The 21,420-nt window shown below is 46.9% G+C and overlaps 1 protein-coding gene and 1 pseudogene across 4 annotated transcripts in view; both read right to left on the reverse strand.

The window, feature by feature from the left end:
* Window positions 1-1,365: 1,365 nt before the first annotated feature.
* LOC128564557 (U2 small nuclear ribonucleoprotein B''-like) lies at window positions 1,366-2,245 on the reverse strand (annotated as a pseudogene). Its single transcript, XR_008374101.1, has one exon. The product of XR_008374101.1 is annotated as a U2 small nuclear ribonucleoprotein B''-like (transcript).
* A 5,976-nt stretch (window positions 2,246-8,221) lies between these two features.
* Window positions 8,222-21,420, reverse strand: part of PCSK6 (proprotein convertase subtilisin/kexin type 6) — a 208,581-nt gene continuing 195,382 nt past the window's right edge. For 2 of the 3 annotated variants that reach the window (XM_053581857.1, XM_053581856.1), the window contains 3 exons: window positions 16,833-16,962; window positions 11,803-11,915; window positions 8,222-9,621 (listed from right to left, as the gene is read on the reverse strand). In XM_053581857.1, coding sequence (XP_053437832.1) covers window positions 9,524-9,621; window positions 11,803-11,915; window positions 16,833-16,962 — 341 coding nt within the window. In that variant the 3' untranslated portion in view covers window positions 8,222-9,523. The remainder of the gene's footprint in view (window positions 9,622-11,802; window positions 11,916-16,832; window positions 16,963-21,420) is intronic. The other variant, XM_053581858.1, reaches the window with a different exon arrangement.

Below are 21,420 nucleotides of genomic sequence, written 5' to 3' on the forward strand. Positions count from 1 at the left end.
TAAGACCTTAAATGTTTTTGTTTTGTTTGTTTTTAGAGACAGAGTCTTACCTTGTCGCCCTCGGTCGAGTGCTTTGGCGTCACAGCTCACAACCTCCAGCTCTTGGGGTTAGGCCATTCTCTTGCTTCAGCCTCCCAAGTAGCTGGGACTACAGGCGCCCGCCACAACGCCCGGCTATTTTTTTTGTTGCAGTTTGGCTGGTGCCGGGTTCGAACCTGCCACCCTCGGTATATGGGGCCGGTGCCCTACTCACTGTGCCATAGGCGCCACCCAAATGTTTTGTTTTAATGGCTTCTAAACTCCATTGTGAGTCTATAATTTTAGCCATTCTGATGGATATATAGTGATACATAACATAGTATTGCACTATTGCTTTGAATTGCTTTTGTCTAATAACTAATGGAGCAGAGAAACTTCTCATGTGTATATTGTCCATTCCAAAATCTGCCTTTATGAAGTGTTCATTCAAGTCTCTTGCTCATTTTTTTAGGGTTTTTAGGGTGCGCCATGTTTAAGAAATCTTTTCTTATCCCTAACATATTTTCCTATGTTATCTACTATAGGAATGTTTTATCTTTCACATTAGCTCTATAATCCACCTTAAGTTGATTTTCTTTTAACTTTTATTGGAATACAACATACTAAGAGTGCATACTGAACACACTCAAGCAACTGGCATCCTCATAACAGGACATGGCAACATCCCAGAAGCCCCACCTTCTGTTCTCCCTTAGTCACTACCCTTGCTAATCACTATCCTGACGTCTTGTATAGATTTGTTTAGCTTATTGTTGTATGTATGCAAATAAAATTGTACTTTAAGTATCTTTTAACATTGTATTTGTGTATAGATGTAGTTCATTTCTTTTCACTGAGAGACAGTATTTCACTGTGTCGATATTTTACAATTTATCCATTCTGCTGTTGATGAGCATTTGGGTAATTTCCAGTTTGGAGCTATTACAGTGTACCTATGAACGCTGTAATACAGATTTTTAAGGGAACACATATATATACCAAGGGATAGAATTGCTGGGTCATAGGGTTTACTTATGTTCAGCTTACATACATACTAGTTTTCCAAAGTGGTTGTACCAATCTAAATTCCTTGCTAACATTTGGTATGCTCTGTCTTTAATTTTAGCCATTCTAGTAGGTTGGTAATGGTATCATGTTGTGGTTTTAATTCTGACTGAGAATTTTTTTACATACTTATGTCCATTTGGATAAGCTCTTTAATGAAGTGTCTTTTTTTTAACTGATTTATAGGAGGTCTTTATACTTTCTGGACATGAATCCTTGTGAGATATGTGTATAATGAATATCTTTCCCTCTGTGGCTTGTCCTTTCATCTTCTTTTTTTAAACAGAGAATGCAAATAAGTGTATTGTACAAAATTAAGGCCTTCATATTTTACAGTTCTCTAAGGCTAAAGACAGACTAAGTCCTTCACAAAAATGTCACTTTCACCCCCCCACCATTAAAATGGCATGACCAAATGTTATCAAAACAAATACTATAAATAGCACCAAGTCCTTTAAAGATAACCATCCCAAATGTTATTTCTTGGCATAGGTGATCTTCATGGCATGGGAAGGTGTGATCTTAAATCCTTGTAAAGCATCCCTGGCAGCTCCAGCCTGCCCGTTATTTTCAAATTCAACAAAAGCAATGTCATGCTTCCCAGGTACCAAACGCACTTCCTTGAAACCAGGGAACTGATTAAACAGCATGGATAACATCATCTCATTAGTCTCTTCTGGTAAATTATTAAGGAATAAAATATAGTTTGGAGGGTAATCAGGGACCAGAGGATTTGGTGTTGAATTTCCTTGGGAATTAGCGGAATTTGGTGTTCCCTGACCATCTTTTTGTTTGCAGTTGTTGCGACTTGTTCCACAGTTTTGGCTTTTTTCTTTTCCTTGTCAGCAGTTTTGGCTTTTTCTTTTCCTTGTCAGCAAAAGTGCCACGCATTTTAGATATTATATCTGAATCTGTTTTCGCTTACTGGATTCGCATTGGTTTGCCATAAAATGGAAATCCTTGTAACTGCCTCAAAGCATTCGTGGATGAACCCAGCTCCTTAAATATAACAAAGGCCTGCCCCCTCATCTTCATGGTCTTTAAAGCCACAATGTCTACCACGTGACCAAAACGGAGTATAGGCATCTCCTCAATTCTTCTTTTTTAATTTTGTCATTCATATTGTTGATATAAATTGTATGATTTGGTCTAATATCCATGTTTGAGCTAAATTCTTCAAATAGTCTTTGCGTCTCCTGCACTCGGGGCTCCAACAGTGGAGAGTGGGCCAAAGAAACGAGAACTGAACCAGCAAGGCCTAAGTTGTCTTCCGTGAGAACTAACCTCTTTTCATTTTCTTAATGGTGTCTTTTGATGAACAGAAGTTCTTAATTCTAGTATAGTCCAATTTATGAACTTTCCCCATTAGGGTTAATGTTTTTTGAATGCTCTTTGAGAAATCTTTGCCTAGTCCAAAATAATATTTTCTTTTAAAAGCTTTATTGTTTCACCTTTCACATTTAGATCTGCGGTCTAGAATATATTTTGTGTATAGTTCAAGGTAGGGATTGAGATATATTTTTTCCTATGTGAATAATTCACGTGACCCAGCACCATTTATTGAAAAGACCATCTTTTCTGCACTGCTGTGCAGTGCCACTCGTCATAAATCAAGTGTCCAAATATGTAAGGGTCTGCCTCTTGACTAGCTATATTGCTTCATGGGCTTGCCTGGCTATCCTTACAAAATAAACTATCATTATTACATAAGCTTTATAAAAAGATGTGTCCCTCCAAAAGGCTCCCATTTCCCCCCCATAGTGGTTATTCTTTTTTTTTTTTTTTTGTAGAGACAGAGTCTCACTTTACTGCCCTTGGTAGAGTGCCGTGGCATCACATGGCTCACAGAAACCTCCAGCTCTTGGGCTTATGTGATTCTCTTGCCTCAGCCTCCCGAGCAGCTGGGACTACAGGCGCCCGCCACAACGCCCGGCTATTTTTTTGTTGTTGCAGTTTGGCCGGGGCTGGGTTTGAACCCACCACCCTCAGCATATGGGGCCGGCGCCCTACTCACTGAGCCACAGGCGCCGCCCTATAGTGGTTATTCTTGTCCTTTGCATTTTAACATAAATTTTAGAAATATATCTAAAAATGAACTCATGCTTTGATTTGTATTGTATTGAATCTGTGGAGGAATTTGGAGAGAACTGGTATCTTTACAATGTTGAATATTCCAATCCATGAACACAGTATAAACCTAGCTTTATTTAGGTCCTTTTTAATTTCAGTAGTGTTTTAGAGTTTTTGACTATAGGTCTTATATACCTTTTACTAGCTTTATTCCAGATAGTTGATAGTTTTTTATGCCATTATATATAGTATTTAAAAATTCCATCTTCTAACCATTAACTTCTGTTATTTTGCAATACAGGGATTTGTTTGTTTGTTTGCTTGGGTTTTTTTTGACACAGAGTCTCACTCTGTTGCCCAGGTTACAGTGCTATGGCATCATCATAGCTCAGAGTAACCTCAAACCCTTGGGCTCAAGCCATCCCCTTGTGTCAGCCTCTTGAGTAGCTGGGACTATAGGCAAGCACCACCATGCCTGGCTAATTTTTCTGTTTTTAGTAGAGATGAGGTCTTGCTTTTGCTTAGGCTGGTCTCAAATTCTTGAGCTCAAGGGATCCTCCTGCTTTAGCCTCCCAGAGTACTAAGATTACAGGTATGAGCCACCTCATGCAGTTGATTTTTGCATATTGGCATTGTATTGCAATCTTGTGCAATTCACTTATTTATATAACCATTCTTATGGATTGTCTATATACATAGCCATGTTCTTTGAGCATAATGATTGTTTTATTTCTTCCTTTCCAATTTTTGTCCTGGTTGTTTATTTTTTGCCCTGTGTACTGGCTAGGATCTTTAGCACAAAGTTAAACAATGGTGACAGTGGACATCCTTTAGCAGGCATCACTTCATAGCCAAGAAAAAAACAACCCTAATCTAGTGATCAGTTAATGTCGCCAATAATGAAACAAATCAAAACCATGTACCGCCTGAATGTAATGAGGAGCACAGAAAATCACTTCTGTGAGATTCCTTTCAAAGACAAATGACTTGAGTCAAAACATGAGGAAACCTCAGATGAATACAAACTAAGGGGACAGCTTACAAATAACTGGTCTGTAGTCTTTAAAAGGTTAAGGTTGGGCGGCGCCTGTGGCTCAGTCGGTAAGGCGCCGGCCCCATATACCGAGAGTGGCGGGTTCAAACCCGGCCCCGGCCAAACTGCAACCAAAAAATAGCCGGGCGTTGTGGCGGGCGCCTGTAGTCCCAGCTGCTCGGGAGGCTGAGGCAAGAGAATCGCTTAAGCCCAGGAGTTGGAGGTTGCTGTGAGCTGTGTGAGGCCACGGCACGCTACCGAGGGCCATAAAGTGAGACTCTGTCTCTACAAAAAAAAAAAAAAAAAAGGTTAAGGTCATGAGAGACAAGTAATGACTGAGGAACTGTTCCAGATTGAAGAACATTAAAGAGACATGATGACCAGATGTAAAGTGTTATTCAAAATTGGATCCTTTTGCTAAGAACATTATTGAGACTGGGCGGCGCCTGTGGCTCAAAGGAGTAGGGCACTGGCCCCATATGCCGAAGGTGGCAGGTTCAAACCTAGCCCTGGCCATGTGGCTCAGTCGTAGGGCGCCGGCCCCATATGCCGAGGGTGGCGGGTTCAAGCCCGGCCCCGGTCAAACTGAAACCAAAAAATAGCCGGGTGTTGTGGCGGGCGCCTGTAGTCCCAGCTACTCGGGAGGCTGAGGCAAGAGAATCGCTTGAGCCCAGGAGTTGGGGGTTGCTGTGAGCTGTGTGAGGCCACGGCACTCTACCGAGGGCCATAAAGTGAGACCCTGTCTCTACAAAAAAAAAAAAAAAAAAAACAAAAAACTGCAAGAACATTATTGAGACAACTGGAAAAACTAGAATTCATTCAGAGGGTTAGATGGCGTATTCATTTCCTGATTCTGATGGTTGTGTAGGAGAATGTCTCTGTCTATAGGAAATAGTTTCTAAAGTATTTGAGGGGGGGAGGTCATAGAGTACCATATCTGCAACTTACTCTCAGAGTGTTCAGAGTATTTCTTTGTACTGTACTTGCAACTTTTCTTCCGATTTCACTTTATTCTTGTTTCAAAATAAAAGTTAAACAAAATAAAGCAATCCAAACTTCACTTAATTCCAGAGAGGACCACCAGGTGGAGTCCTTAAGCTACAGAGCAGGTTTTACTTGGCCTTTCTTTTGCTTCCTTAAAAAAAAAAAAAAAAAAAAAGGGTGGTGGTGGACTTTATTTTAAAAAGTGAAAGTTATACATTTCTCTTGCTTCAGCACAGGAACAGGGACAGAATCAAACCAGATGCAGTTTTATTCATTTTAGGGTACTCTATGAAGTTGCAGACAGAATTTTCTTTTTGATTGCATTTCTTTTGGCCAGTGTTTTCTCACTCTCAACACTTAACATTTAGGGCTAGATAATTCTTTGTTGTGGGTGCTGGCCTGTGCACTGCAGGGCGTTTAATAGCATCCCTGGCCTCTACCCCCTGGATGCAAGTATACTCCTACAGTTGTGATAACAAAAAAAATGTCTTTAGGCATGGCCGTTTGTCCCCTGCAATATAAAAATCACCTCTGGTTGAGAACTATTTTTGGCACAGATGTTCTCTGCTTTGGGCATTTGAGTTCCTGTTAGCTCAATAGGAAGGCTAAGAGATATCTGGTCACCCTTAGTGTGGCTGGTCTATAGTAGTGGTGGTGATGATTTGGGTATTGGGACTGAACCTTGGGATCTGAGGTTTGGTGCTCAGTGCTGCACCACCAAATAGTGTGATTCTGTGTACAGACAAGCCATAGAGCCTGGGGTGTCAGGAAAGGGTTTAGCCAACTAACCAGGAAGGTTCATGGGAAGAATGCAGCAGTGAAGGCCAGGGTAGGAGAGCAAACTTCTCCCTCTCCCCCAGCAGCCAGGCTGGGCAGAACCTTACCAGGCTGGAGAATTGCCTTGGTCTATTACTGTCCATCCTTCCTGCTTGTTCCTATGAAAATGTCCTTTCATATATCACTTCACAACCTCCTTCCTTTTCCATCCTCTGATCAGAATATCTACCCTTCATCTGCTCTCAGTGGCCTCAACATACCCCAAGCTTTCAGGCAAAAGGTCCTTTTCAGCCTTATTACCAATGATGAAAATGCAGTGGATGGCAGTCTCCACTAGTTCAAGGACACTCCTGGACACATTGAGATCATGTTGCCCTTTTACTTTTTAAAGCTCTGTCCATCTCTCTTCCCATTCTTGGTGTGTCTACTCTAAAAAGTCCAATTGTTCCCAGCCCTTTGAAGAGGTACAAGACAGAAAGTCAGTAGTGGTCTGCGAGGGATGGGGAGATGCACATGGGGGAGGGGAGTGTGTGTCACCATAAGGGCAGAATGATACCCCTCCTGCAGAAAGCCCCCTCCCTGGGCACAGATATGGAAGCAGCTTTGTTAGGGTGTGGCTGAAGGCTAGTCACTTCATTTCTGTGGGACTCAATGTCCTTCTCTGAGAAACAACAGATTCAGAGATGACCCATGATTCTGTTACTTAAAATCCATGAACATATCCTGCCTCAACTTAATCTAGACAGTCTTAACCTTAAGGTTGGACAATCTGTGTGTGAATAGGCTCTCTTTATGGCCAGTTCTTTTTAACAAGATGGCATTTAGTCTTTAGGCTTCTCAACTCCTCAGGACAGGCTGGCCCAGCTACTCAGCCTCAGGACAAGCTGGCCCAGCTACGAGGTACCTGTTCTCGAGGCTGTCTTGTTGGTTGCCTTCCTGTTATTGGTCCTTTGGGAGGTAAAGTGACTTTATTCCTGATTCAGGCCCACCCAAGTTAGACTGTCAGCTCTTGGTGGGGGAGGAGCTCAGAGTTATTGATGTCTGAGTTCTAGGGCCTCAAAAGTTATTTTGTACTCAGGGCTAATTGACGAGTTTCTGGTTTTAATTCCATGTCAGTCTCATGGGGGAGGTTGAATCCTTATTAATATTTTGCTTGGTCCTGGCCACAGTATCCCAAGCATGCACACTCACTCCTTTACTGCCTCACATTGACAACACAGGTCATTTCATGCTTGCAGTGGACAGCTATTGGGTTGTATGGCTCACCCCACTGAGAGCTGTACATTTCTCCCCTCCTCTGGCACAGAGGTCCTTGCAGCCATGTTCTGCTGCAGAAGCCTGTTCCTGTGGTCACAGCTGATGCTACTGGGTAAGCACCAATGTAACGCAGGCTGACCAACACCTCCTAAAGGGCCACCGCCCACCTGGCTTGGGTGCCCAGAGATGTTGCAGAAGGACCTTGCTCCTGTCCCTGGGGATGGAGAGACAAGAAACGGACCCTGAAAGTTTGCTCAAGTGGTTGCTTTTATGCCATTGGGAGATGCAGCTGGTCTTGTAATTTGTCCTATCAACTGGCAAAGCAGGCTATGGAAAGAGAGAGATGGGCACTGCTGCAGTACAAAGCAGGTCCACGTGACATTTAATTCTGGTCCCAGGGTTCCTAAGGCCTTGCTGCGCCCTTCCTTGAGATTCAGCATCAACCCTGAATTCACAAAACAAGGACCCTGACCCACTTATTTTTTTTCCTGAGTTCTAGCTGGTACACTTCCTTTACTTGCAGCCAAAGGATTCCCAGCAAGTACAAGCTTCTGACCTCACTGAGAGGCCATGGTAAAAGATCCCATGCAGCACCTAAGCCCTGGGTGCAGGGATTTCGGTCACTGTGGTGCAGAAGACAAGCTGTAACCTAATTAAATCATTTTTGGCAGCTAGAGGTGAAGAGGCTCGTAGGCTGGGCTGTGGAGGGCTCCTCCTTGACAGATGGAAGGTGCCCCTATATCTGGGGAGACTCTAGACCCAAACAGGCTTTTGAGGCCTGAAGGGGGTCTCTTGGCCAAGGGATGTGCTGAGGTTGGAACTCTGCAGTTTCCCCCGTGACTTTTTTTTTTTTATTCCCCATTACTTTGTTATACTGACATTTGCTAAAGCCCAGAGAAGACCTTCCACATGATGACATCAGATCCCTAAACCACAAATAAAGCGATGTTCATTTCACACTTTGGTCAGCACTCATGTTTAATTTGTTGTGCCTTGGAAAAGAAATATAGGCTTCTATGCCATGAGATGTTAACTCTTTTATTAATTTAGGGTTAACACTGTATTTGCTTCGTTGATTTCTCTTTTGGAGTTGTGGAATCCATAAACAGGTAGGTTCTCTGCAGCTAAAAAGTGACAAGGCCAATGCACTGATGCCACAGAGGGGAGTGGGACAATATGGAAAAAGACGAGATCGAAAAAATTTAAGGCAAATGTTAACTCCCATAATAAAGGGAATTGTTCAAGATTTGTGCATTTCAATGAAAATATATGAAACATTTGTCAAAATAATTAACATTGGTAAAAATTAGAACATGTAGCTTATAAAATGCCTACAGTTTTGGCAGAATAAATCCAGCTGTGTCATGTAGGCTCACAATATACATAGACACAGGAGCATCCACCTTAAAAACGTGTCTCCTGAAGGGCAGAGGCCAAATGTACTTTGAAAGCAATTCCATAGAGTGCGGAGTGATGGTGAGTAATAATTCATGGGCTGGGCTTATATTTTGTTAAGAGGAATTGCTTGATGTCTCCTTGGGACCCTCCTTAGGAGGCTCTGCATCAGGTACAGCCCTCAGGCCTTCAGACTCCTGAGACGCAGGTGGAACACAGTAACAAGGGCAGCAGAGTACGCTCAAAGAAGGCTTCAGAGAAAGATCTTCTGATCTGGGTTTGACATTTGACTTGCTAAGCCACTACTGCAGTTTTAGAAGTAGCTGACTATGTAGAGATAGATGCTCCATCCCCAGTGGTCATTCACCTTTTATACCCTCAAACCTATTGTATTTATTGTCTGACCAAACTGTCCCGCAGACTTGGTGGCAGGAGATGGTGGCAGGTAAAATGCTGGCCCTTTGTCACAAGTGAGGATGGCCCAGGGTTTGCCAGCCAGGCCAGTGAGATTTACTACAGAGCTGCACAAAAGCACGGGGATGAGAGCGATGTATTCTGCCAAGCATCTTTCCTTTTTGCTTTGGTTTTGAAGATTCAGTAAACTTATGGTTCCAGAAGATGCTCCAAAGCCAGAGCTGTGGATTCCCAGAATTCATTTTGTTCCTATTTAGAGTTTATCAGAAGACCGCAGCCAGCAAGCAGCATTTGAGGAGATATCACCATTTTAGGACACCTCCTAAAGGGCCACCACCCACCTGGCTTGGGTGCCCAGAGATGTTGCAGAAGGACCTTGCTCCTGGGCAGATAAAACCATCGGTTTCAGGGCACTGCCCCAAACAGGCTCTGGCCAATAGTCTGGAGGAAGGTGGATGGATGGATGGGTGGTCAGGAGAGCCCTGCCCACCTGTGGGCATCCAGGTGCCCCTACCCAGCCAGCAGGCACGTGCGGCAGCAGAACTGAATGAAGAGCTTCCGTTCACATAGCCGGTTGGACTTCACCATCTCACAGAATGTCTCATCAGCTGGGGCCCCACATCAGGAAAGAAAAAGGAGGGAAAGGTCAGCTTCTGGGGCCTGTTAAGATTGTCTCAATCACTCCATGTTTGCTGTGATACACTGAGTGAGAAGGACACAGGAGGCGGCAGTGGCACCAGGGCAGGCCCTAAAGTCCACCTCCTAACCATGCACTTGACTGTGTGAGCCCAGCATGGCAGAGGTGGTACCTTGTATACAGGGGCTGTTATTAAGTCTAAGTGACCAGGGAATTCATAAAGGGGACATAGGGAGTGGTATAGGTCTAGGGGGAATACCCAGGCAAGGCCAGTGGGGCCCTCGGGTCACATGTACATCTGGGTTTTTTTGGCATCCATGAAGGGGGTTGCTGAGGAGGAGGACTTAGGGGAGTCAGGAGTGCAGAGCTGGAGGGGACAAGAATGGAAGCTGCTGCCAGGGGCCAGGGGACACCCAAATGGAGAGGTGTAGGGCCATGAAGAAGTGCCATAAAGGGAGATGGGCAGGACTCAGGAGGAAAAACTGTGGGCTTTTGAGGGTATGTTGTCTTCAGAGGGCCTGGAAGACCCTCCTGTGGCAACTTCACTTCCCTGGGCTTGGTACGTAACCTGAGCAGGTAAATTCCTAAAGAGGGACCTTCCTGGGCTTTGCGATAAGATGTTGAGTCTTCAAACCAAAAGAATAACTTGACAACAAGGCAAGGAGGCATCCCTAGGGCTCTCTCTGTGGACTTTGTGTTCTGCCAGGGCAGGGCCAGGGTCAGCTTCATGCCCAGGGACCACCTGCCCTGCCCCTTGCATGATGTGAAGGGGGAGCAGCTGGCCTCCTCTCCTGCACGCCAGGCTGTGGTGCCAGACCTGGCCCTGGGAAGCTCCTCCTGTTGCCTGCTGAGCTATGGAGTCCTCTTTCCTGGCCATTACGCATTGGCTAATGGCTCTGGCCTCAGGCCTCTGGGACAGAGTTCTTTGCCAACCCTTAATCTGTCTGTAATCCCCACATTAGGCACTGTCTTCCATCTCCTTCTAAGTTTCTGTTTTCACAACCTGTTCCCCATCGACCTGCAGAGCCAGGGCTTTCCCTAGCATGGATGCAGGGCCCTCCTGTGGACAGCTGGGATTCCTGATGCTGAGCATCAACCCTGCGCTGGGCTCTATCCTCTTAGTCCTAAGGCTGAGACCCTCAAGGTTTCCTGGCTTTGACCTCAAAGGTTAGGACTCTTTTATGGAAAGTTGACACACCCAAGCCACTAGGAGCCTATGGCATAAGGTGTAAGAACAAAATCATTGGCTGGGTGCAGTTGCCAAGGTGGGAGGATTGCTTGAGGCCAAGAGTTTGAGGCTGCAGTGAGGTATGATGATGCCACTGCAACACAGTGAGACCTTGTCTTTAGTTTTTTAATTTTTAAAAAATTTTTATGTATGTATGAATGTGTGTATTTTTGAGACAGAGTTTCACTTTGTCACCCTCAGTAGAATGCGATGGTGTCATAGCTCACAGCAACCTCAAATTCCTGGACTCAAGCAATCTTCTTGTCTCAACCTCCCAACTAGCTGGGACTATAGACACCCACAACAATGCCTGGCTATTTTTAGAGGTGGGATCTTGCTCTTGCTCAGGCTGGTTTCAAACTCCTGAGCTCAAGCAAGCCACCCACCTCAGCCTCCCAGGATTATAGGCATGAGAAACTGCCCCCTGACAAGACCTTGTCTTTACAAAAGAAAAGAAGAAAGAAAGAGGCTGGGCTGGGCATTGTAGTGAGTACCTGTAGTTCCAGTTACTCAGGAGGCTGAGGCAAGAAGATCGCTTGAGCCCAGGAGTTTAAGGTTCCTGTGAACTAGGATGCCATTGGCACTCTAGCCTGGGGCAACAGAGTGAGAGACTGTATCCGCCCCCCCTTCCCCCCCAAAAAAACCCAAAGAACAAAATCATTTTTGAGAGTCACTCAACAGACAGGAAGTAGCTGGGATGCCTTTCTGGTCAATATGTAAGAGGCCTACAGGGAAGTTAGCACAGTCGCTGTCCAAATTGGCTAGAGTAGTCCCAGAGGGTCAGTTAAATCACTGGCAAGCATGCCTATTCTGGAAGCCAGCATGCCTGCATTTTTCCTTTTCTCTTTTGAGTGGGGGCTAGCAGGCTGAACTCCTCCATGGGCAGCCCCGGTGACTGAGGGTCCATCCCACGCTGGAGCTCACCGTTGTTGCACGTGTGGTTGGTGATGCAGGAGGTCCCCAGCTGCGTGAAGCCTGTTTTGCATCTGCTGCAGTTCCTGCTGGAGCCTTCGCAGCTCAAGCAGTTCTCTTCACACCTGCGGGGAGATACCGGGTTCTGCTGAAGCTTGGAGAAGAGGTCCTACCACTCTGGGCTCCTTCCCCCATACCTCCTCCTGGCCCCCTCAGTTTTGGGCCTCTGTTGAGAAGCTGCAATTGTGTCTCCCACGATCTGACCTCACAGTGCCCTGGGATGGCAGAGACAGCCATGCCCAGTTGGCAGGAGCGTACCCAGGATGGGGGATGGCCCTCCTGGCCACTGGCCCCCATCCCACCCAGGGCTCCCAAAGCCATTTGCTCCCTTCCGCAGCAGCTGGGGTGTTATGGCTATCGGTTTGGCGCTGGAGCCAGATCCCACGCAGGGATGTGACAAAAATCCTGGAGCTGACTAGAAAGCTGCTATTGCCCATCAACCTGCCACCTCAGCAGCATGCTGGCCTGTGCCCACGCAGTCCTGGCCCAGCCTGGGCAGAGGTGGGCCAAGGGCTGTTTCTAATGCAGAGTAATGTGACCTCAGGGGAGGGTCAATGCATGAGGGTCTGAGACCACACCAGCAATTTTACTGAACCATAGTGGTACTGGCTCATTTACATATTGTCTGTGGCTGAGTTTCTGCTCCAATGGCTGACTTGAATAGCTGTGACAGACAGTATGGCCCTAGAAGCCTGAACTACTTCCATCTGGCCCTTTATTAAAAGAACTTGCCAACTCTGGGCTTGAATCTGCACATTTGCCACCCAAGGCGATGTATGCACTTCAGCTGTACCTCCACCTTTTCCGTGTTCCCCTCTTGGTGACTCAGTTTCCACAGTGCTCTGCTGCCCACCTCCCCACTGCCAGCTAAGGGTTGACAGGCCCCACAGGACAAGCCCAAAGAGGGCAGGCAGGAGGCTGGCAAGTTGGGTGGGCCCCGGGGCCTCTGTGTGCTCAGTCTAGATAGCTTTCTCCACTACGGGTAACCAGAGGCCCAGACTCCTCACAGGCCTCTTCCCAAAGCAGCCCTTTCCAAACCAGACTGGTCCCGGTTCTGCAACAGAGACTTCCTCCACGGAAGCCCTGCCGTGCAGCCCACCCTCGACCTTAGGGAGGGCGACTGCAGATGCTCAAACTACAGTCCAGGCTCCTAGTCTGTGTTTGTGAAGTGTAAATCCCGTGGGCAGACCACGAGCCAGGAGCCTCTCTAACCTCCTCCTCCTGCATCAAGGGCCTGTCCTCTCCCCCACTAAGCCACCCTAAGAACAGGAGGGGACAAAGGACTCTCCAGGGTCAGCTGTGCACTTTTGCTAAGCCCCAGGGATCTGGCTTCTGTCACAATGTCACCCCCACACCCAGACCTGCACTTCTGGGGATGACTTTCCTCTACGGACCCTCCTGGGAGCTCTTACAGACTATACCCACCAGTGAGATAGGAGCTAGGTCTGAGCTGAGCATTTAAAGGGATGCCAGTGTTCTGGAAGGCCCAGGGGAGGGCACTCCCAGGCCGTAGCCAAGAGCTGCTTCATCTATGAATAACTATGGCGAGGAGGGGGCTGTGGTGGGAGCCACTGTCCTCTTCAAATAGAATCTCACTAATAGGTTCCTCCCACGGAACTGCAGGTGCCTCTGTTTTCTATTGCTGGGTAACAAATTACCACACATTACCCTGCTATTGTTGCTGGCAAAGTTTAACAGCTTAAGTCTTTTCTGACATAATGATATTTTTTTATAAACAAAAATAAGCAAAAACACTTTAATTATTTTATGTAACCTAAAATAGATAATCAAATCATCAAATGAGTTCATATTTATGTTTTTCTTTTTTAAAACTGTAGTGTACAGTGGATTACCTGAGCTCAAGAGTTAAGAGACCAGGTTGGGCACAGTGGTCCATGCCTGTAATCCCAGCACTTAGGAGGCCGAGGCAGGTAGACTGCCTGAGCTCCTAGGTTCAAGACCAACCTGAGCCAGAGCAAGACCTCGTCTCTAAAAATAGCTGGGCATTGTGGTAGGCACCTGTAATCCCAGGTACTTGGGAGGCTGAGGCAAGAGAATCACTTAAGCCCAGGAGTTTGAGGTTGCTGTGAACTATGATGCCACAGCACTCTACTGAGGGTAACAAAGTGAGACTGTGTCTCAAAAAAAAGAAAAAAAGAGTTAGAGATCAGCCTGAGCAAGAGCAAGATCCAGTCTTTACTAAAAACAGAAAAATTAGATGGGTGTTGTGGTGGGCACTTGTAGTCCCAGCTAACTTGGGAGGCTGAGGCAAGAGTGATCCCTTGAGCCCAAGAGTTTGAAGTTGCTGTGAGCTATGATGGCACTCTACCCAGATGACAGAGTAAGACTCTGTCTCAAACCCCCCCAACCCAAAAAACTCTATAGAATAATTACAAGTGATCCATCAACCTCTTTCCCGCCCAAAATATATAAGAGTACGCAGGTGGCAGAAAAATTAGATTGGAAAGAGTAAATAAAATAACCCTCATTCAGTAGCTCCCAGTGATGAAGGCAGAAGTCCAGGCAGGCTCAGCAGGTTCTCTGCTTGTGGTCTCACAAGGCCCGGGGTAAGGCGCTGGCCAGTGTGGATCCTCATATGGAAGTTTGGGGAAGAATCCGGCAGTGTGCTGGTCTGTGAGAGGGGTGATGTGTCTGCCAGCCAACGCCCCCTTTGCCTTATAACCCCTACGTCTTTCTGTCAGGATTCCCTCTTGGTCAGGGCTACCTTGGGGCAAGGCAGTTTCTAAGATGCCTCTGGTTCTGCCACCATCTGTGGCGTCTACTTTATCCTCAAGAAACCACTGCAATTTTGCCCTGCCAAATTTTGGAAGGGCAAGCATACCCAAAGAGGGACCTTCCTGGCCTTTGCAATGAGATGCCCTCCCCCTCCAGCCCCTGCTTTTCCTTGTCCCAGGGACACAGACCACCTGCTTTAAGAGCTCTTATCAGCTTCAGTCTAGGCTCAGAGTGAGGCAGGCACATGCCCCTGAGAGCTTCTGAGCCCACTGAGCCTGGGGGCTGGGGCAAGAGAAGTTAGTCTACCCCTCAGAAAGAACTCCACAGTCTCTTCTTTTCTTTCTAAACTGTCCTTGGTGAGTCTTGCTAGATCCTTTCACTGAGTCCTGAGGGCGTCCACCACCTCTTTTGAACTACTAATCTCATATTGTCCTCAGCTTCCACCTGGTTGCTGCCAACCAGTAGGCATGTGTCCAGCCTGGTTTTCCCACATCAGCACCACCTGGCTACACACTCCATTGGAGCTGCGCAGCCCATCAGGGAGGATGGCCAGTACCAGTCAGTACTCAGGGTCCTGGAGGACGCCTGTGGCTAAGCACTGATGCTGTCTGAGCTGGGAGAACCAAGTGTACCAAGGCCATGCTTCCTCTGGGAAGAATCCAACCTGAGGTTCACCCTGTAGGTGTTTCTCCAAGACCTGGTATGTCAGCAACAGCACTGAACTTCCCTCCAGGGCCCATAGCCTCCCAGCACATGGAGGCAAGTACCCAGGAAACCCCTATCTTCTGGTGTCCAAGGAGAGGTTTGTGGGGGCTGCCAGCTGCCTGCCTCCTGAGGACAGAGGATGCCAACGCTTCTGGGTGCCCAGGGAGGGTCTAGTAGCACAGCTCCTGAAATCTAGGGCATTTGACACATGACAGTGATTAATTCCAAGTTACTGTTAATTCCAAATGACACTGTTTAATTCCAAGTTCTCCCTGGGTTGCTATACTTAATTATCTGCAAACCAGCTGGCTGGTTACAATGAAAGGTTTACTTCAGACACCCACACCCAAAGACCCGCACAGAACTCAGCAAGGCTGCACCTGAAAGCGGGTGGCAAGTTTCCTATTTCAAACTAACTCAGTAGGTGGGGCTGACCCTTGCACAGATTTGTAACCCCCACCAGGCCCCTTTTTTTGTGGGTCACACAAATGCAAGAACTTAGTAGTCTCTCATAGGCCACTAGGATTTGTTTTTTTTTAAGGCAATAGGTTACAACCCACAGCAGTTCTCATGCATAGTCTGGGAGGCAGACCTTGGCATAGGGTGGATCTGCCAGTGCTACCAGGTCCCTGGTTGGGGCTGGACACCAGGCATGGCCTGCTCCCCTGCTCTGACACGTGTCTTGAGCTGTCACCCTAAGTAGAGTGCCATGGCATCACAGCTCACAGCAACCTCAAACTCTTGGGCTTAAGCAATTCTCTTGCCTCAGCCTTCTAAGTAGCTGAGACTACAGGAATGTGCCACGATGCCCAGCACTATTTTTTTTTGTTGTTACAGTTGTCATTGTTGTTTTAGCAGGCCCGGGCTGGGTTCAAACCTGCCAGCCTCAGTGTATGTAGCCAGCGCCCTACCCACTGAGTTACAGGTGCCGCCGCAAGGGTCCCCTTGTTTTGAATCTGTTTCCCAGATGCATACCATCACATCATCAGGGTCTCCTTCAAACATGAGGGGCTGCCCTGCCCTGCCTCTGGGCTCTGGTTTGTGATGTCCTGACAAAGGACAGTGTTCAGCAAGGCATGAGGACACCAAAGCAAATGGCTTCTCTGTTAATAGTCCATGTTCAACAATAAAAGGAAATTCTGCAAGGTCCAGAGCAAACCAGGTTAAGAATGGTGTCCTGTGTGGACACATGGGAGAGATGGGTAAGGAGGATGAGGGTTAAAATCTGGCCACATAGACTGCACGGAAAATGGCTTTAGAATGAGCAGACTGTGGAGATCTTTTCACTTTCTCTAAATATCTAATTTAAAAATGTTTTTAAAAAACATTTTCTGATTAGCACTAGTGGGCAGGATGTACCCTGAGCAGCGGTACAGGGGGGCATCTGTGGAGCACCATGGGGCAGCCACCTAGTCACTCTGCTTCTGTGCAGCACCCGTTCCCCAGTCCCTGGGGAAAGTGCCACCCAATGTGGGCCACCTTGCTGGATACAGCTGACCATCAATCACCAGAAACGTGGGCTTGAGCCAGGGAGACCATACCTTCGGCACACTTTGTGGGGCAAGCCTGGCATCTCCTCTGGGTAGAATCCCTCACTACAGGTGGGCATACATTTCCAGTCTTGGAAGTGGAAGTTTTTTGCACAGTGAATACATTCTTCTCTGCTGGGCCCTGAGAGGTACAGGAAAAGTAGAAGATGTCAGGGACAGCTCCTGATGTCCAGGCCCACTGCTACGCCCTGGGAGATCCAGGGTACCACCTCCAGGCCACCCATGCAGCTGGCATTTCCCATGTACCTGCCAAAGGCTGGGATGTCTTCACCCACTCCTAAGAAGTCATCCCCCTATTCCTGTTTCTCAAAAGGGGACAGAGGAGACATGTGCCACCTTGGTGGGGAGCATACCTCCCCACTGCCTGTCCCATGGGGACTGGCCCTGATTCCAAACACTTCCTTTCCCACAGGGCCTAGGCTCACTTCTGTTAGAGCCAGGGTGGTAGCTGTACACCAGCTATGTGTGGCTTTGAGCACTTGAAATGTGGCTGTGCCATACTGATGTGCACTGTGAGCACCTTATATACACCCTGGGTTTCAAAGTCTTCATTTTAGAAAAAAAAAAAAATATTCAGCTGATTAAGTTTTTTATATGGCTACATGTTGAAATGGTAATATTTTGGAAACAGTAGGTTAAATAAAATATGTTACTAAAATTATTTTTGCCTGTTTCTTTTTACTTTCTAGGATGTGGTTACTAGGCAACTCAAAATTGCATCTGGGGCTTGCATTTGTGGCTATTCTACTTGACAGAACACTGGGGAAGATAATGCCGGGAAAATGAAAGATTTGCAACAGAGGAAAAAAAATGACAAAGGCTCATGGGGCAGGGAGGACTGACCTGAAGAGATAAAAGCTCTGAATAAAAGATCTAGAGCCATGGAGGAAAACCTTCAGCTTGGCCCAGAGTCAGAGGAGGACTGAGTGCCTCGTCTGGGCCAGATGTCCCCAGGGAGCACCTGCTGGGATGTCAGAGAGGCAACAAGGTGGCCATGGCTGACAGCCTGCCCTAGAGGGTTAGATGTGGCAGGAAACCATCTGGGAAGCTCTGTGATAGTCTTAGTGTCTGAGGAAACCTTTCTCCCACACACTTTAATTCGATTATTGTAGAAGATAACACATTAGGATTGTGCCTCCTAAAGTAGGTGTGAGATAAGGTGGGCCTTGCCTCTGCAAAGTTCCGCAGGCTTGGGGATCCTAGACACAAGGCTTTAGGTTCTGGGGCTCAGTCCACATTTTATAACCATAGCTTTAACCCTGGGAGAGATTGTAAGCTCATCCAGCCCAAGCACCTCCTTTCAGAGTCAGGAAGAGTGAAGCTGCCCACTGCCCAGACAGGGGCCTGGGCATAGTTATGGGCAGGGGCAGATGTGATTGCCTGGTGGTGTCCTTGGGGCAGGGCATGGTGGGATCTGTCCCCCATCCAGCCCTCAGTGTCCCAGTGCTCTTGGCTGGAGACTTGATGAAGACAAGCCTCTCATCTTCTGCAAGTCCAAGTGCCCAGTGCATTCCAGAATGGAGGTTGTGATGCTTGGGGATGGCCTGTGCACCATGGGTTGTTGCTGTAGATTTTAAGCAGGTGTTAGAAGCACAGTCTTTTGGATGATGGGGCTTTTGTGACAGGCCAGCATTCTTGGTTGGGTGTTTCCCCCTTTTCCTACAATGCGATGAAAGAGCTGTCCAGTTTGTGTTTTTTTTTAGAGGGAAGACTGCTCTTTGTGGATTCCACCTCTCCCCATGGCTGATCCCCGGGGTGTCCACAGGTCAGGAGTGACAGTGAGTGCACGGTTCCATGTAAGGGCTTCAGGAGCCATGCAGGGCCTGCCACCATCCTGCTGCTGGTACCTCACTCACTGAGCCCCGGCACCCTCCTGCCTTCCTCCAACACTTGGGGGGCTCATTTCTGTGTGTGTTTAGTTTCATGCTCAATTGATTAAACTTAAAAATGTACTTAAACACATTCAGTTTGGGAAGATGGTGTGTTACGGCTGCATGACTACGCCAGAGCACTTAATGCCACCAGACCGCACACCTAAAAATGGTCAAGATAGTAAATTTTAGGTTATGTGTATTTTACTATAATAAAAAAGCTGATTAAACATACATTTTCTGCTCACACTATTTTTACAACTACTAAAAGTTATGAATTTCAGAACTCAGTGAAAGTCTTTTAAGGGTTCCATTAGGTCACAAGTCTTTATAGGCTGTGAATGCTCTGAGCCCCCAGGGTCTAATAATAATAACAAAATGGGTTATGTGTATGCAGGAGCCACTGCACCATCCATGGGCCAGCCCAGTAAAGAGTGTAAAGATGGAGCCCTTGTTCGGAAAGCACAAGAAACATGCCACTACAGGCATGGAGATAGAAGACATTTGCTTTTCTTTTGCAATCTCTCTCTCTCAGCCTGTTGCAGTGTTTTTTTATTTGCCATTTCAAGTCATGCTCTCTCAGGCACTAGAAGCTCAGGAATGAGGGCTGACCATCACAGGTACTTGGGCACTGTCCCTTGACACAGTCTGTGTGTGCCCTTGTGCTGGTTGCATCAAGTCCCACAGGTCCACTGCAACAACCCAAGGTGGACAGGCCATCCCCAAGCATCACAACCTCCATCTTGGGAATGCACTGGGCACTTGGACTTGCAGAAGGATGAGAGGCTTGTCTTCATCAAGTCTCCAGCTAAGAGCACTGGGATACTGAGGACTGGGTGGGGGACAGATACCATCACACCCTGCCCTGAGGATGCTGCCAGGCACTCACATCTGCCCCTGCCCATAACTATGTCCAGGCCCCTGTATGGGTAGTGGGAAACAGTAGTCCCTGCGTGGGAGCAGAGAGAGGAAGGCCAGGTGGGCCTGGCTCTCCAGAGCACAGGGAGTGGGCGTCTGAGGACAGCTGCCTCCAATGAGGACCACACCTGATGTACAGCAAGAAGCTTCCAGGTGACTTTGAACCAGGAAGCCAGTCCTCTCCCTGGTGGCAACCTAGGCATGGATGTACATGCTTCCAGGAGCTTAGAAAGAACTCAGGCCAGAAAGCATGGGGAGGGGGGAGACCCTGCCTGCACCCCGAGAAATGTAGAACTACACAATGCTGCATCAAACAACTAGAGCAGTGGTTCTCAACCTTCCTAATGCCTCGGCCCTTTAATACAGTTCCTGTGGGTCACGACCCACAGGTTGAGAACCGCTGACCTACAGTGACAGAGAAGTCACTGGAATGAGATAAGAAAACCTCCAAGTGCTTCTATAAAGCTTTTTGCCATCAGGAAGTCTGGGGACTTGGAGAAAGAAAAGTAAATTATGGACATCAAAAGAATTAGTTATAGAACAGCATGCCTGAATGTTATAGGTTCAAATGACTATGAAATTTAAATAAGCAGACCAGTGATACTTCTTCATCAAGCCAATGAAACAAAGAATAAAAACCACAGAGCTGGCCTGGGTGGTGCACACCTAAGTCCCAGCTACTTAGGAGCCTGAGGCAGGGAGAATCATTTGAGCCCAGGAGTTGAGGGCCAGCCTGGGACACATTCCAAGATCTCATCTCTTAAAAAAAAAAGAAAAAGATAGCCATGTGTTGTGACGGGTGCCTGTAGTCGCAGCTACTTGGTAGGTTGAGGCAAGAGAATTGCTTAAGCCCAGGAGTTTGAGTTTGCTGTGAGCTGTGATGCCATAGCACTCTACTGAGGGTGACATAGTGAGACTCTGTCTCAAAAGAGAGAGAGAGAAAGAGAAAGAAAGACAGAAAGAAAAAGAAAAGAAAGAAAGGAAAGAAAGAAAGAAAGAAAGAAAGAAAGAAAGAAAGAAAGAAAGAAAGAAAGAAAGAAAGAAAGAAAGAAAGAAAGAAAGAAAGAAAGAAAGAAACAGCAGAAAAATGACATATAAAAGGGCAACAGGGCAAACTGCTAAGGACTGCTGAGCTGTCAGCAGGTGGAAACCTTCCAAATGCTGAGGCTGGCGCCTTTGGGGCTGTCCCAAAAGGGTACTGAAGATCTGTTCTGGATCTGCATCTGCAGGTAGCCTGTGGTCAGCCATAGTCATAATTTAAGGACCCTGGCCTTGGCTTCTCAGGCACGTGCACTCCAGGACAGCAAAGCAAATGGCTCACATGGCCACACCCATGAAGAGAATAGTAGCATGGCTGCTGCAAAGGCTCAATTTGGTGTTTCTTAGAACAGACCAAAATTCTGGGGGCGGGAAGGAGATATGAAGAGAAAACTTAACACAAAATGTATCTGAGCCCACAAACTCAGGGTATGCTTCAACTTCATGTGCAAAAAAACTCTGTGAAATAAACCTCAATAAAAGAAATGAATTCTCTACTTTGAGGGATAAAAACTGTGCCTGGGAGACATCTTTGTGGGGAACTACAAAACATGGAAGTTGGTTATAGAAGTCTTTTCCTCTTTGAATAAAATGTTCAGAATAAGTGAAGCTAGGTACCAAACACCAAGGCTAGGTTTTAAAACATCCCACCCCACCTGGATCCATCACTGCCTCTCACGGTCCTCTGAGCACCACACAAACCACCTGCTCACTGCTGCCCAGCTGGGATTCTAATGCTGGGAAACCCAGGT

Source organism: Nycticebus coucang, chromosome 2 (genome assembly GCF_027406575.1).
Source record: "Nycticebus coucang isolate mNycCou1 chromosome 2, mNycCou1.pri, whole genome shotgun sequence".
Lineage (NCBI taxonomy): Eukaryota > Metazoa > Chordata > Mammalia > Primates > Lorisidae > Nycticebus > Nycticebus coucang.